At 44.4% G+C, this 15,640-nt stretch overlaps 1 protein-coding gene across 8 annotated transcripts; it reads right to left on the bottom strand.

The window, feature by feature from the left end:
• Nucleotides 1-4,533: 4,533 nt before the first annotated feature.
• Nucleotides 4,534-15,420, bottom strand: LOC125911829 (RNA-binding protein 4B). 8 transcript variants are annotated; one of them, XR_007454482.1, is made up of 6 exons: nucleotides 14,950-15,417; nucleotides 13,843-14,266; nucleotides 8,077-8,753; nucleotides 6,250-6,471; nucleotides 5,576-5,656; nucleotides 4,534-4,651 (listed from the first exon to the last, which is right to left on the bottom strand). XR_007454482.1 is itself a non-coding variant. In XM_049616053.1 (4 exons), exons 2-3 carry the CDS (start codon nucleotides 14,252-14,254, stop codon nucleotides 8,086-8,088), a joined length of 1,080 nt encoding a protein of 359 aa, XP_049472010.1. In that variant the 5' UTR covers nucleotides 14,255-14,266; nucleotides 14,950-15,417; the 3' UTR covers nucleotides 4,534-4,651; nucleotides 8,077-8,085. The 8 variants fall into 8 exon arrangements, 4 of the variants coding, with proteins under 4 accessions (XP_049472010.1, XP_049471993.1, XP_049471982.1 ...); XR_007454480.1 differs by lacking the exon at nucleotides 4,534-4,651 and having other exon boundaries at nucleotides 4,973-5,656; XR_007454481.1 differs by lacking the exon at nucleotides 4,534-4,651 and having other exon boundaries at nucleotides 4,973-5,656; nucleotides 6,310-6,471.
• Between the last annotated feature and the right edge of the window lie 220 nt (nucleotides 15,421-15,640).

Raw genomic sequence — 15,640 nt, 5'->3', positions numbered from 1 at the left:
TGATCCCTAAGGGCTGAGCAGGTGGGTTGGTCTTTAGGTCTCATAGCTGGGTATGAAATTGAAGGAGGGGGAGTTGGAATCCTTGAAGGACTAAAGAGCATGATGACAGCTTTCCTCCACCTTTCTGCAAGCATGCATAGCCTTCTTAATAGTTTGTCATCATAGATTTGTGTATTTGAAGGTCCACCTACTCCATTAATTCATGAGCTTCAGAAGGGGTGGAACCTTCTCTTTTGCTTGCCCACATCAGTTTTTTAAGTTTATTTGGAGAGAGAGAGTACACACACAAGTGGGGAGGGACAGAGAGAGGGAGAGAGAATCCCAAGCAGGCTCCATTCTGTCAGTGCAGAGCCCAACATGGGGCTTAGTGCCTTTAACCATGAGATCATGACCTGAGCCGAAACCAAGAGTTGGACGCTTAACCGACTGAGCCACCCAGGGTCCCCAGTTTATTTATGGTGGGAATAGACAGTTCGGTGTTTTTTATATTTACTCCCAACAAAACCGGAAGGTTATATTATTCCCATTTTATAATGAAATGGGCTCAGAGAGGTCAAGTAACACACCTAAGGCCACAGAAAGAGCTTGAATTTAAGTTTTTGCAGTCTAGTTCCAGAGCCCAAATTTCAGCCTTTAGTGATTGTGCAGTGGCAGTGAGAGCTCTATTGTGAGGTGCACCCAGAGTTCTGGCTTCCCTGTGGGTCCCAAGGCTCCATACCTGCCTGATGCAAGCCTCTGTCTCCAGTGCACTTTGGTTCCAGGTGGCAACGGGTGCCAGCACCAGTGTGGTCCATGGAGTGTTGGCCAATCGCCCAATTTAGATCTCTAAAATTCTTCCTTGTGTCTATATGGAGAGGTGGAGCACAGTTCACACAGCCACTGAAGCGTCCTGGCCATGCCCCAACTTGGAGGGAATATGATGGTACGTGGTGGGAAGACTGCTTTCCTTAACCACTCATTTTCCTAATTCTTGTAGCCATTGCCCTACTTCAGAGATACCAGAGCCAAGGTCAGTCCGGGGCCACTCTCACTGGCAGTCTAGTTCACCTTGCCAAGTGAAGCAGCTTAAAATCTTCCGTTGTATCCCCTTCATGTGGATAGGTCTACTGCTAGGACTGCTGGGTCCCTTTGCCAGCTGCTCTTCAGTAGCTTCTTGTGGCTTTCTGCTTTAGAAAACAAGCACTAGGAATCAGGAACCTTTTTTTTCTCAGCATCGTGTGCCAGAGGAGCGGGGCCAAGTCATTTAACTTTTTTAAACTTCTGTTGCTTTAATTACCAGGGTAGCCAAGGATGCTACCTCATTGGGTTCTTGTGGACTAGCAGAGATGATTGATGAGTCATCAAATCTACAGGGCTGTTGTGCGGTTTGAATTTGGCTGGGATCTTCAAAGGGCCCACAAACCTAAGGCACTACTGATTGAAATCCTCTCACCAGACCTTAACCTCTTCCCTTGTGGGTTCCTAGGGCTGATCTGTCATTTCTGGTACTTCAGGTCTCCTTAGCAGAACATAGCCAAGATCTTAAGAAAGCCCTGAGAGGAATTATTCTGACAAGCTGACAGCTTTTCGTAGGAATGTATTTTTATCTCTTTTCCTCCTCCAAAATCTAGGGCAAGAGACTCTTTGAGGACCAGATTTGTGAGCCAAATCCTGACAAGCCATGAAGCCAATCTTGGGCAAGTTGCTTCCCTTTTCTGGGCTGCCTTGAAGCCAGCCAACCTTTTTTTGCCTTCAGACAATCTCCGTGCAGTTCATTGAGTGCTGAGAGCTTGGTATCTTTTTGTGCCGAATTGTCTGCTGCCACAGGCCTAAAGGGTAGAGCGAGGCCTTGGAGCTACAGTAGGAATTTTCTCACCAAGTAGACACGGTAACGAGTCTCTGTCTCCCCTACCATCCCAGGGAAGGTGTTGCAGTAGAAGCCAGGGAGTTCTCAGACACCACCTCGGGGAATCTGGATGCTTTTCTGGGCAGTAATATTTAAATCAGGCTAGGATTGATTTTGCTTTGTACTTGAAGTGCCTTACAGTGCTGCTACTATGGCTGGGTGTTGCTTGGATGGATTCCCAGAACCCCACATCAAATAGACTGCTCAGGAAGAAATTCATGGTGATGGAAGATCTGGGGATATTCTTCATTCTTATCCTCCACCCCCAAACTGGGCCAGGGATAGCCCCTTGGCCTTCCATCGTCCCTCCATTTTCACTGTCTGTAAATTGGTAAGTGTGTTTGTTTCAAAGGAGAGAGGTCTTAAGGCACAAATTAAGCCATAGTTTTGGTAGGATTGCATAAATAACTGCCCTTCTCTGAGTTCACACAATACTTTTACATTCCTCACAGCAATTACCATTTTCATTGTGCCATCCTCTCAGCTGAGACTTAATCTCATCTCTCCTGCCCCTCAGTGGTTCCTTGTGCAAAGCCCTTAGGTTCTGGCCAACAACAGGTGCTCACCAAATGTTAGGGTGGGAGAGGCATAGCTCATTCTGTTATTCATGGGTTGATTAACCTCAGGGATTTAAACCCTACCCCTTTGCCCCTTGAATCACATGTCCTTATGAACGGTCCTTTTTCTGTTTACAAGGTATGTTTTCCCCCTTTAAGACAAAATGTCACCCTTTTTGGCTTCATGATCAGGGGACAGACTGCTGCTGTTATGTCACATAAATTTCACATATAATAATTTACTTCTGTTCCTATACAGAGTAATTGTGATTTTGTTTTTTAATGTTTATTTTTGAGAGCGAGCAAGCAAGAGAGCGTACAAGGAGAGGGGCAGAGAGAGGGAGAATCCCAAGCAGGTTCCACACTGCCAGTGCAGAGCCTGATGCAGTGCTTGAACTCACAAACCGTGAGATCATGACCTGAGCCGCAATCAAGGGTCACTCAACTGATTGAGCCACCCAGGCGCCCCCAAGAGTGATTGTTTTAAGAAGAGTGAATCTGATCCTGTTACCCCCAAACTTAAAACCCTCTAATGGCTCCCAGTCTTTTAGGATAAAGGTGAAATTCCTAAGATAGCCTGTAAGGCTCTAATGAACTGTGCCTAGAACTTCCCTCTTTAGATTCCTACTGCACTTTCTTCTGCCACAGAGCTCCCTTTTTGGTTCCTAGTGTGGGTCACACTCTTCCTGATCAGGGGCCTTCACATGAGCTGCTTCCTCACTTGGACTAGCAACTGCCAGTCCACCGCCCAATCCCCCCAATCCCCCGATCCCCGTCACTGTTGTGTTTTCAGAGCGTCCTGTACTCCACCCTCCATTGTGCTTACAAAAGATGTAATTAACGTTTGTTTCTCTGCTAGGAACCACATAGGCCTCCCCTCCTTCATCACCTAAATCCTGGCTCATAGTAGGAAATTCAAATCACTGATCAATGAATTCAGGTGCTTTTATTGTGAGAGGTTTCGTGGGACTCTGAAATGGTCTATAAAGAGAAATTTGGTCTTTGGATAAAAGGGATTTTGTGTCCACAACATGCAATTTCTCATGGTAATAACAGATTTAGAAATACATTTGTTCCTATGAAACGTCCTCACATTGGCTGGAAACCAACCCCTTTCCCAGTATGTTATTCTGGTGCAGTGAAAGGACTTTTTAAAGGAAAAATATTTTGTATGATTGTGCAAGGCGTTTCCCCCTCCTTACATAACTTATTTTATCATCGAAACCGTGCTGTCCAGTAGCAGCCACTAGCCACCGTGGCTAATTATAAAATAAAAAAACTGGTTTCTCAGCTTCACTAGTCACATTCAAGTACTTAACAGCCACATGTAGCTAATGGCTATAAATTGAGAATAGCACAGATGTAGAACACTTCCAACACTGCCAAGATTTTATTGGACAGAGTTGGTGTAGAACTTTTGCCAATGCTGGGTTTTGGGTTTTTTGTTTGATCTGTCAGGGAGATAGAAATCAAGGTATGTTAAACTGTTACATTAAAAGTTCCCACACACCCAAAGCACACAGGGAAGACCTGACATTTTGATGAGCTCAACAAAACCTGTACATACTTACCTTTGTTCGGCCTGGTACCTTGTACATGAATGACAAGGAATCCCAGTATCTCTGCCTTTTTTAAAAATGTAAAACGGATAGCCCTGCCTCCTTAGGGAATGTTGAAGCTAACACGGGCCTCGTGTACTTTTACCACTTGGTTGCAGTGGTGCACGGACAGGTTAGTATCTCCAGACTGTTGTATCCTACCCCTAAAAAATCGGGAAATTTTGCTCTAAAATTCACAGGTAGTCAGAATTTACACACCAGCATTTCCATCTAGGTTGCAATAAATAAAGCTTAAGTAGCATTGAATCCAACACTAACCTTGCTTTTCTAGGGACCTAAGCAACATCCATAAATCTTTTAAAAAATTATAGACATGTTTAATTGCAGGATGTTGTCCCTTCTGATCATTAATACCCTACTTGCTTTTCTGCTCAAAATATGACATGTTCTCCCTTTTTGGTCTCATAACTATTATTCACTTTAGGCAAAGTCTAATCCTAGCAGAATATTAATACCATAGGAAGTGAGACTTGAGTAGTTTTAAGTGAATTTAATTGAACAGATGAAGTCAAATAGAGTCAACCTGATGTCGTTGGAGATATTCTGGCTTATTTTTTCCTGGTAAGGCATTCTAATCTGAGTTTGCTAACCTGTAAAGTGAAAAGAGCAACTCATTATTTAGACAGAAGGAACCCGACCATATGCAGTAGCATACTTGTCAATGTCTCAAGATGCTGGCTAACTTTTCTTCACCCATTACTGACTGAGGCCATATTACCTAGACCGCACCAAACCCCTCCTTCTACATCTAAATTTCAGGCAATTACTCATTTGAATTTTGTAGTTTGAGCACAACTAAGAAAGAACCAGAAGATACAAGAGTTAGAAGATACTGGCAGTAAATAACAGTAGTAAATAACTGGTAGTAAATAACAGTATATAACACAACAGTAAATAACACAAAAAGGTACTTAAGTGTTAGAAACGTTTATTTGTCAAAATATTAAAAAAAAAAAGTGGGAGGAGTGGAATAAAACAAGGCTAAATTTCAGCTAATGCTGTACCACGATCACAGGTCAGACATAAAAAAACAAAACAAACAAAACAACCCCCCTCCCCCAAAACCCCAATGGTCCTAGCAGTTTCAGAAGATTAGCTTCAATGTTAGAGTCCAGAGCTAACAGAGAAGAGTAAAAGGTCGCTTGCCACTACATGGTCATTTTAAAGGGAAAGGAGATGTTGCAGGTAGACAGGGAGAAGGGTTCAACTCCTAAGGAAAGCAAGATAAGAGGGGTTCCACTGTACAGGAAAAAGGGGATGCCAGCATAATCCTTACCTAGGGCTGCTCAGAGGCTGAGAATATAAGGAATAGAGTGAAAGGCTACAGAGACTAGTATCAGGAGGAAAGAAAAGTCAACTTAGAAGAATTAAATTAAGAAAGAAAACATAGTTGGTCACAAACTCCTTTGTTTACTGAAACATGAAGCAATGGAAACATCCCGGCAAAGGGGACCGCGCGGAGCAAGTTCTCATATATGACCGCAGCCCGAGGGTTCAGTCCGCAATTATCCTACCTGAAAGAGAGCACAACACAAGAGGCTTACACAATGCCTGGAGAGCAGCTTGGCTCCGAGCACAAGGGCCCTGGTCCCGTCCTGTATTCCAGGGGGAAAAGAACAAAGAACAAAACAAAACCAAGTCAGACTGGATCAAACTTACATCCCATGTAATTACCAAGGACTCTACTTCTAGTTATATATATAGAATTAGAAGCAATCTATCTGGCAGACTGCTGTGTTGGTGATAAAATACATCTTTTCCACTCTCTTACCATCTTTTAGGCAAGACAACCTCTGTGATACAAGGCTACTGTCACTGCAACAAAGGGCATACGTGGATATTATCCAAAACCGTAATTTAATTTTTAGGTCCAGAAAAAAGCAGAAGATGCCAAGATCTCAAATATGGCCAACTGTACTACTCTAAATTTGTTTCGTTTTACTCTTTCATAAGTAAACAAGCTTCATAAACAGCAATCACAAAGCATATCAAGGAATGGTTCATTCACCCTCCAACATACCTACATGTCATACTGTCACACATTTAGAGCCATAATTCCAGGAGTTCCCCTAATTGATCACATCTCCCTTACCAAATCAAAGGAAGAAATCCTAAAATTCCCTAATTCTCCCATTGATGATGGAAACTCCAGACACCAATGGCTGGGGGAGAAAAGAAGTTAACTCACACCAAGTTCCTCTACTTATTACAGACAAAGGGCCAAATCTTGGTCTTGATCTGTACCAACCGACTTCAAAAGTTGTGACGTTCTTGAATCAGTTCTGCTAGGGTGAGACCCAAATTCAGATCCCCAACAGTTCTGGAGTATTTCATCCTGGCAGCCTCATTAACATCAGGCTCCTGGGACTGCAACCAACTCAGGGTTATTCAGTCCATTTGAGGTTCACACCTGGAAGGTAAGTTTCTTTAAAAGTCATCACTAAAAAGAGGTTAGTTGAACAACCACTGCTTGCAGTCAAAATTCACTTTAAAATACCTTAACGATACCCTTTTAAGACCACAGTACACTAATTTAACTTTGAAACACATATGAGAAAAACAGAAGTCATCTGGTAGATGATACCACCTTTAGAGAAATCTCCTGCTTCATGGCAGATCCTGCTGCATTAAAAGTAAAAATTAAGGCAAGCTACACAAAGTATAAGATTACCTACACGCACATGAAGATACACCACTACACAGTGGTCTCAGGAGATCCCAGTCGTGTCATGGTCACACAGGGTATAATTCATCACAGGTTCAAACCATCATTTGCTTCTCACTACATAAAAGGGCAAATTCCTATTGCTTTATTTTCTTCTACACATATATTTACCAACAGGATAAGTTAGGAACCCTGGAAACTCAGCGGTAACTCCATTTGACCTCTCGGGTAGGCTTCCAATTCAAGTGATGCTTGATTTCAAAGCACAAGGAAAACCATGAGAACAGAAGTTGTCGTGATGCCACTTCCACTCAGATGAAGAGATTTATCAAGCTCTAGATATTACTGCCGATTATTCTTGACATTCCAACATCTTTGGCATACCTTGTCTGAAGTAGGGGCACCACCAGTGGGATTTTATACCCGTTAGAAAATTACCTATTCTCCTAGTTCCTTATAGGTTCCTCTTGAACACAAACCAAAAACTGCTAGAAGAAATGAGAAGTGTTGGGGTTCTACACGATAGTAACACAGACTCTGCAGAAACGGGGCTTAAAGTGCCCACGCAGAAGAAGATGCTCTGGATTACCAATAAGGAAAGGACTCCATGGGACAGTGGCATCAAAACATTTTGCTTTCAAGGGTCTTAGAACTAATAAACACCTGAAGTTTATAGATCTTTATTTGGCTTATAGCTCTAGGATATTAGAAGAGCTTCCTCTGATAAAGGCTAATGACCTAAGTAGTAGTTTTGTTGGCAAGTGAGAAGTCTAAAGTTGTAGTTAAAATTCTCACCGTGACATTCATTCGTAACTCCTGAACCCGTGCTCTTCAGCTTAGACCACAGTGACTTTCATGGTGGAAAGAGAGTCATTTTGGAGTCAGCAAGGCCTGAGTTTGAACTCTACCTCTCAATTGTCAGATGACCTCAAAGTACTTAACCTCTCTGAGCCTTTGTTCCCTGCTCTGTAAAAGAGAAAACATCTTAAAGGCTTATTGTGTAGACTCAATAATATAATGTACAAAGAGGGGACTCAACAAATGTTCTCTTAACTACATTCTGTAACCCAGATTGCTTACGCTTGATTAAATAATATTCGCACTAACTGAGTTTGTTGTTCTCTCAGAAGGAAAAAGTTGGTTGGAGTCGTACACTAAAAAACCTCAAGAGGCCAAATGAACCTCTGGCCTAAGCTAGAGAAATATTGAAAACTACTACTATGTAATTTATACCACTTGGAGACCGTCCTGACAGCAAACAAACAGGTGGCTTTAGCCTCCTCCATGCAGCACAGGTCTCTTTCAAGGAAACAAAATAGAGTCTCTTAACCACACCCACCCCACTCTCACCTCCAGTTTTTAAAAGGCTGAGTACCGCGCTCGGTCCACATACTGCTCTCGCTCATACCGGGCCATGTCATACAGAGAATTCCGTGCAGCTGCTGAAGCCTGAGACAGCTCACTCTCTGGCCCATAACCGTAGCCCTCTCCAACTGTGGGGAGCACAGCTGCAGCACGACGCAGGGGGCTCCGGTCCCTTCCATAATAGGAGGAACTGTTGGCGGCAGCAGCAGCCATAGCAGCCGAAGTGGCGGCAGCACCTGAGTTCGGCAACAGGTGTCTGTCGTAGGGATCGACAGAAGTGGAGTTGAGGTGACTGGTCACAGCTGTGCTCTGGACTTGAGGCAGATGGGACATGGTCTGCTCCGCGTAGTTGTACGCAGAAGCTGCTGCCGCCGCTGCCACTGCCTCGTAAGAGCGGACCCGATAACGCTTATAGTAGTCGAGTGCTCCATATGCGTCGTTGTAATACATGGATTCCCCGTAGCCCATGGTGTAAGGCGTGCGCACTGCTCCATACTGTTCATTATACTGCTCGGTAAAGTCCGCCACACGGCCTGTACGATCTACTGGACACTCTTTTGACCAGTGCCCCTCTTTCCCACACCGATAGCAGCCACTCTGGTCTCCCATCCCAGGGGCAGTCCGAAGCCGGCTGGTGGACAACTGCACGTGCATTCTTTTGCCTTGAGAAAATAGATGCAAGAAGACTTATTATAACTCAATGACATTCTTTAATCCTCCCCAAAACGAAAGTAAACTAGTTGGTCTGAGACACACATACATACACACACTCCTGCAACCCTATTTCAGCAATTCCCTCCAAAAGATGAAGTTACTTTTCAATATAGAGGACAGCTAGGAACTTTGAGTTCTCTGCGATCAGTCAATACTTTCTACTTACACCAGGTTGACCAGATTCCCTCCTACTTCTGTGTCCACAACGTTCCCTTCCTTCCCCCTCTCCCCCCAAGACAGAAACTGAGAAACTTTTCAGTTCAGCACTTTTCACTGCTAAGATTGATTATAACTGTAACGATTCAAGACCTGCCATTTCTTCCAAATCAGATAGCCAACAACACCTCAGTTATGCCACATTTGAAAAGCATCTTACCAACCTCTCACTGATTTACTCAGGGCAATACAAGGCCTGAGCATTTAACTGTAGCTTAAAAACCACAGCGATCTTCTGTCCATCTTGTTTCGTCCAGCCATTTCTGCAGATGTCACCAGAAGGCTATGTTGGGTACACAAATCATACCTGGCTCATCATCTGCTTCACCTCCAGTACCTCTAGGAGTTATAAGGCCCTCCAGATTTCAACCCCACCCCACATTTTTCAGCAAGGGTGAATCCATGCCTACCGTGAAAAAGAAAACTTGACCAAGGTCTCTCAACAGCAAAAATTAGAAAGATAACTGAAACAGTTCTGGTTTCTTCGGGACAATGTGTTCCCATGTAATGGAATGACCAGCATTTCATCCTGCAGCGTAGCTTACGATCTTCACAGGGGATTATCTACTTCTTAGAAAAATGCAGCATTTACCTAAAGGTCTCTCTGGGCACCCATATAAACAAGCAACATCCATTCCTCCAGGAAATGACCAGCACCAGGAACAGCTAAGAGAAGAAACAATCTTTGCCCAGGGCTTATGTACCACCATGCCCAGGGACCCTTACTGATGAAAGCATCCAAGGTCTTTAAAAGCAGTTTGAGGAAAGGATTATTCTTGGCAGTATTTAGTGCCAAACTGCCTAAGACTTTGGAGATAAAGTCAGTTACTTCTCAAATCGTGGCCAAAAGGCAGCCACTGGAGGCAGAGAACAGGGGCTTCGCGTCACTCTTAAAGGCTGCTCGGAACAAATCCCCCCTCCACAATCAGCAAGTTGCTCTCTCTTTAACAGACCTTGTTCTGGATGCAGCTATGCGGATAGGAGGCCTCGTGCTCCACCATCCTGTTGGAAACAGCCCGATTCAGGACGGCAGCCAGAACAGTGCCATGCACTGACCCTGAGAGGGGAGCGGGTTAGTGCAGTAACATCACTTTAGTCAAACTCAGTTCCGCCCAGTGTCTAAGATTCATACCACCCCAGTTTCTAGTACTTGCCGCCTCCAAGTTAAAACCTTTTCTTTAGCACAAACAAAAGTGCTCAGGTTCTTCTTCTAGCTGCCGGCAGAGATGCAGCATCCACCATCACCACTGAGAGTCAACAGATGCCAAATGGCAATCATTCTCCGAAAGCAGCATTTAGCCACCCATTGCTTTCAGAGATTTAAATACTCCCATTCTAATTCTGAGACGTTAGTAAGGACCCTGGGCTAACTATGTTTAGAACAGAAATACGGATTCTTTTTTGCTCCAATTTATATCCCAAACGTATAGTTCCCTATGACTTAGACTGGAAGACACAAGGTACTTGGTTTCCAAACATGCATGGTGACATGAACCTGTGTGACAGACACAAACTGCTCCAATTCTGAAGTTGGAGTAACCATGCCAATCTAAAAAGTAGCCAATTGAGAGACCTAAAAGCACATTAAAAGAATTTTTTTCTTGAGAAACAAAACTCAGTAATTTTTGCTTGATGTTTCTATTACTACACCCAGTCTTCATTCCTGTTTTATTGAGTAGAACTCATAAATTTATAAACATCTATGGCAAAATCTACCTCTGTAGTAGCTGTGAAAAGGATTCAGGTAAAATATTTTTTTAACCAGCATTGAAAGATCTGAATAGAAGTGATAGTTGTTTTTTCCACAATGTTCCAAAGGTTGTAAAACTAGGGTTTTAAGTCCCCTAAAGTCCTTATAGTTGAAAAATACTGTGCTTCTCTATTACTTTAAGGAACCAAGGCAAAGAATGTCGAAAGATTAAATTCTACCACTTTACTACACTTGGAGAAGCCAAAAACTTAAAAGATTTTCTGAGACCTCCAAAAGTCACTGAAATATGCTGCCAACGTTTCCCAGAAAACCGACCTAATAGAGGTGTTTTCTTCTGAAAACTGGAACAGAAAAGATTATTAAAATCCTGAGAGATGGGCCACTTGGGGTCCTAAACACTGAGCTCCTATCCCGTGCCTGGACCCAGAGAAGGCTGGGTGTGTAGCTGACCCACAAAGGTACTCCAGCTTAGTGCTTGTTTACATGTTGGGGGAGGAGGGGAACAAGACACCCGAACTCATGCATCATTCCCAATTCAGCTGCTTCATCATTCCCAATTCCCGTTCACTGCTACACGTGGAGAGGAAACAGGTCCTGAAAGACCCAGGTAACTGAGGTTCCGCTGTTTCCTTTCTTAAGTCCTGAACGCAGAAGCCTAAATTGGCAGCTATTAACATATAAAGGTTCAAAAGATGTTCAAAATGGCCCTCTTTTAAGAGGCCACCTTCATTAGCAGTTGACTAAAAAAAGGCTTTATCAAAAAATGTGACAAATTGGTATGTAGATTATATTTTCTTTAAAACCCTTAACATATTATCCAATGCTAAACTTTCTCTTGTCATCTGGGAAAAAAAAAAAAGAGCTGGTTATAAAAATGTCTATATATATAACTCGGAGTGGAGTCCTTTCTCCAGAGAAGCCAGGCTAAGAACATGAAAACCAAATAAAGGATTTTTCTTTTCCAATAATGACGTTTTAAACAATTCATGGATCACCATTACTCAAACACCCACTTCCTAGAGTAATTAAACCTGGTTTATTAAAACACACGCTCTTCCCAAGCCAGCGCCCCCCAATTAACTGACTTCTGTACGCATACTTTTGCCCTCATCTTTTTACTCAATCGTGTATTAAAAAGGTAAGGACGTGGAGTATTATACTACTAGGATATCTTTGCAGAGTTTGTACCCGGCTTTAACTGCATTCTTTACATGTTGCTACCTGTCAAGAGAGAACCCCCCCCCCCCATTTTTTCCAAACACTGTCCAGTCATGTTCTTGTCTTAAGTGAAAAGAATTAAGAATATTTTTAAAGCTGTCTAAAGGGCAACAGCTTTCCAAGATAATAAAAAAAAAACAAATAAAATAGGTAAATGAGTAAAGCGTAACTATCAAATTATAAATCAGTTTCTAACCATAATGGAAACGCACTCATTGTAGCAGACGACACTCCCCTTTCATCCTATAGTGCTTTACTGTGAAAACATTTTCACATCTATTACCTCATCCTAGCCTCACTACCATCCTGTGAGGGAGGTACTGCAGGGATCATTAATTCTATTTTGTAAGTGGGGAAAACGAAGCACAGAGAGGTTAAAACACTTGGCCAAAGTCACACAACTAGTTAACGGTAGCAAGTTATCTGTGACTTTCACCCTGTACCACAGAGGTGACCTAAAGGCCAGGGCACCAGTGGCTGAGGCCAGAGCGATGTGATGCACACTATTCGCAATCTACACTATCCGCAAACTTTCTTACCCTTTTCCGGTCAACTTTTCCTGGTCTCCCATTTCTTTTCTCACTGTTTTCTAGGTTTAGCAGAGGACACTTAAATACTTCTCAACAAATTTTAGCGGCACTCAGAAAAAATGGTGTTAATTTATGAACCTGGAAAGTGGCTGTAAATGTGTGGCCCAAGATGATACTGTCAACAGAAAACTTCTTGTGGAACGGCACTCTCCAACAAAACTTTCTATGATGACAGAAATGTTCTGTATTTACACTAGTTCAGTCACCACTAGCCAGCCTCATGTGACTTCTGAGTGCTTCAAATGTGTGCGGTACAACTGAGAAAATGAATTTTTAAATTTATTTAATAGCCACATGTGCCTAGTGGCTACATTAGCACAGCTGCAGAGTCTTCAGACAACCTCAAGGTATTAAGAAGAACAGATGTACCTTTACAACTGGTAAAATTAGGGGCGCCTGAGTGGCTCGGTTGGTTAAGTGCCCAACTCTTGATTTCGGTTCAGGTCATGATCTCATGGTTCGGGGGTTCAAGCCCCACATCTGGCTGACCCTGCAGAGCCTGCTTGGGATCCTCTCTCTGCCCCTCCCCCACCCACACTTGCTCACTCTCTCTCAAAATGAATAAATAGACTTAAAAAAAAAATTACACAATACACTCTACAACACCCTTACTGGAACCTCTCAGAAGCAAGACCATCACCTCATTCAACCTAGTATTTTTTAAAATTTCCTCTATTTTTCCACTAAATAATAGTAGGCCGAAGAGAATAGTCCAATGGCATGGTTTTTGGCCCTGCTTGTATAGTTCACAGACCGAATATATTTGAGCACTCAAAAGATACTCCCCCAAATCCAGGTTTACCATCTAGATTTTTAACAGGGATCTCTCTAGATGTCTCTGTTCCTCTTTCCTACAACAACCTATCACCCAAGGCAGTAAAGAGTACAAAATCCTAGGCATTTAAACTCCTATCAGGAAGATAAGGCTTCCTGAATATAACAAAAGAAGCAGGTAATCCACAGACTTTTATCCTCCCTTCTCACATGAGGTGCTCATTTGCCCAGGCAGAGTAAACTTCCAGCAGAACTCAGATAAATGAAGACTGTGGGATAAAGTAACCCACAGTCTGTGATTCTATACAGCTGCGGAGGAACATCTTGGCAAATACATCTGAAAAGGGGAAGTGTTTGCTTCGCCCAAGAGTAAACCGTACCTAAGAGTGGTAAACATGCAATCTATTATATCGGCCAAAATAGAATTGAAGACACCACCCTGCCAGCCACGTGGTCCTGCATTCTTATCTCTGTCTTGACCTAGACCCCACTACTCAGTTCTGCCACCCAGATCCCAGAGCAGTTCACCTTGAAACTCTGTGTTGTCAAGACCCCTGATGGCCTCCACTGCATCCTCTGCCCGCTCCATGTGCACGAAGGCATAATCTTTCACGATGTCACATTCGATGACTGGACCATACTCCTCAAACTTGGCGCGAAGCTCTTGGTTGGTACAAGTGGGACTGATGTTGCCCACATGCAACTTGGTGGAGGCTTTGCTCTTATTCTTGCTGGCTTCCACATTGATGTTCACCCCATGCAGCTTGTAGTGGTGCAGGTTGCGTATGGCATCCTCGGCCGCCGTCTTGTCCTCTATGTGCACAAAGCCGTAGTTCTTAATGATGTCACATTCCAGCACCTTCCCATACTGCTCGAAGAGTGAGCGGATCTCCTGCTCTGTGGCCTCCCGGGGCAGATTTCCGATGAACAGCTTCACCATCCTGACAAGAGCCTGGGAGGGAAGGAACAAGATTTCCAAAAGTTAGGGGTGGAGTGGGGAATTCCAGTGCATTGCATTTGGTTTAGCCCTCCAAAGAAGTTCTTGGCACCTTCAAGATTCATATAAACGTTCACATAAACGTTCATTATTTTTTCAGTAGAGGGGAAAGGTTTGTACTTAAGGGGTAGTGTGAGATGTGACACACAAACAGGAGGTCGGGGGTCAGCATGCGTGGCATAGCCTATCATCTCCGTGAAACGAGGAGCATTTAAATAACAGGGTTGGCTGCTTTATGTCTTAAAATACTGTTTGGGGAGGGCAGGAAAGAGCTCAAGAAAGGGACAAGAGGCATGTTATCTTGAGTGACCCCGGTAACGAGGTTTTGGAGGGAAATCTGTGCACGTCTCCTCCGGGCGGTAATACCTTCAAAGATACTCTAAGAATAAAGAGGCTTCCTTGGCCCCAATCTCGTACTCCCCCAGCGACCCAACCTCCAGTTCTTTCGCCCCAACAAAGACTAGACTCAACCCGACCCCTGCCCCGCCCCCTCCGGAGACCCGGCCCCGCCTCCTCCCGTTGTCTTCCCCGGACCTCCCGCAGCCAGAGAAACCCAAACCTTGTTCAAGCCCCGTTCGCCAGAGGCCCAGCCCGGCCCACCCCCGGGCTCCCCACAAACCCACAAGACCCACTCGCACCTCCGGGTGGCGGCGGCGGTGGCGGCGGCTCCAGCGTCAGAGAGAACCCTACAAAATGGCGACGGCCGCTCGAGCCTCGGCGCGACCGGGCCCTTTCTCGCGCGCCAGCTCACGCACGCGCGAGTGCGCTCTGCCTCCTTCCCCTCCCCCTCGCGGGAGCCGGGCGGCCAATCCCGCAGCCGCATACAAATGGCTGCCTCGGGCTAGGCTCCCAGCCGCCCTGACACGAGGGCGGGGCCAACTGGTGACGTCGCTGCGGAGCGGAAGTCAGTCCGCCCCCAGCCCCGGCTAGCCAATCAGTACCTTGGAAGCGGGGTTGGGGGAGGGTCGGAGCTCAAGCGTCAGAAGGGCTCCGGACGCAACCATTGCCTTGGTGTGATCGGAAGCCTCGGATGTCGCTAATCATCACAATGGGTCGTGCTATTGGGGGGTGGGGGCGGGTAGCTGATGACAAAGGGTTATCTCGCTGGGTCCTCTAACCTGGGGTTTCTTACCGGGCTGGCCAACCTCTTTGGTAGCTTGGGATAACATTTTAGAAACAAGGAAGCATTTTAAGCGTTTCAAGCAGACGTAGTCAATTTTTGTAGAGCTTTAGATATAACAATATAACTTAGTTTTTTTCACTGCAAACATGTTATCCACTGGTGAGGAAAGAGAACGAAAGATGGCAGAGCTGGGATAGCTCTATGAG

This window comes from Panthera uncia, chromosome D1, assembly GCF_023721935.1.
Source record: "Panthera uncia isolate 11264 chromosome D1, Puncia_PCG_1.0, whole genome shotgun sequence".
In the NCBI taxonomy this organism is placed as follows: Eukaryota; Metazoa; Chordata; class Mammalia; order Carnivora; family Felidae; genus Panthera; species Panthera uncia.
Note: the sequence above shows the minus strand (reverse complement) of the source record. Positions and strands in the feature narration are given on the sequence as shown.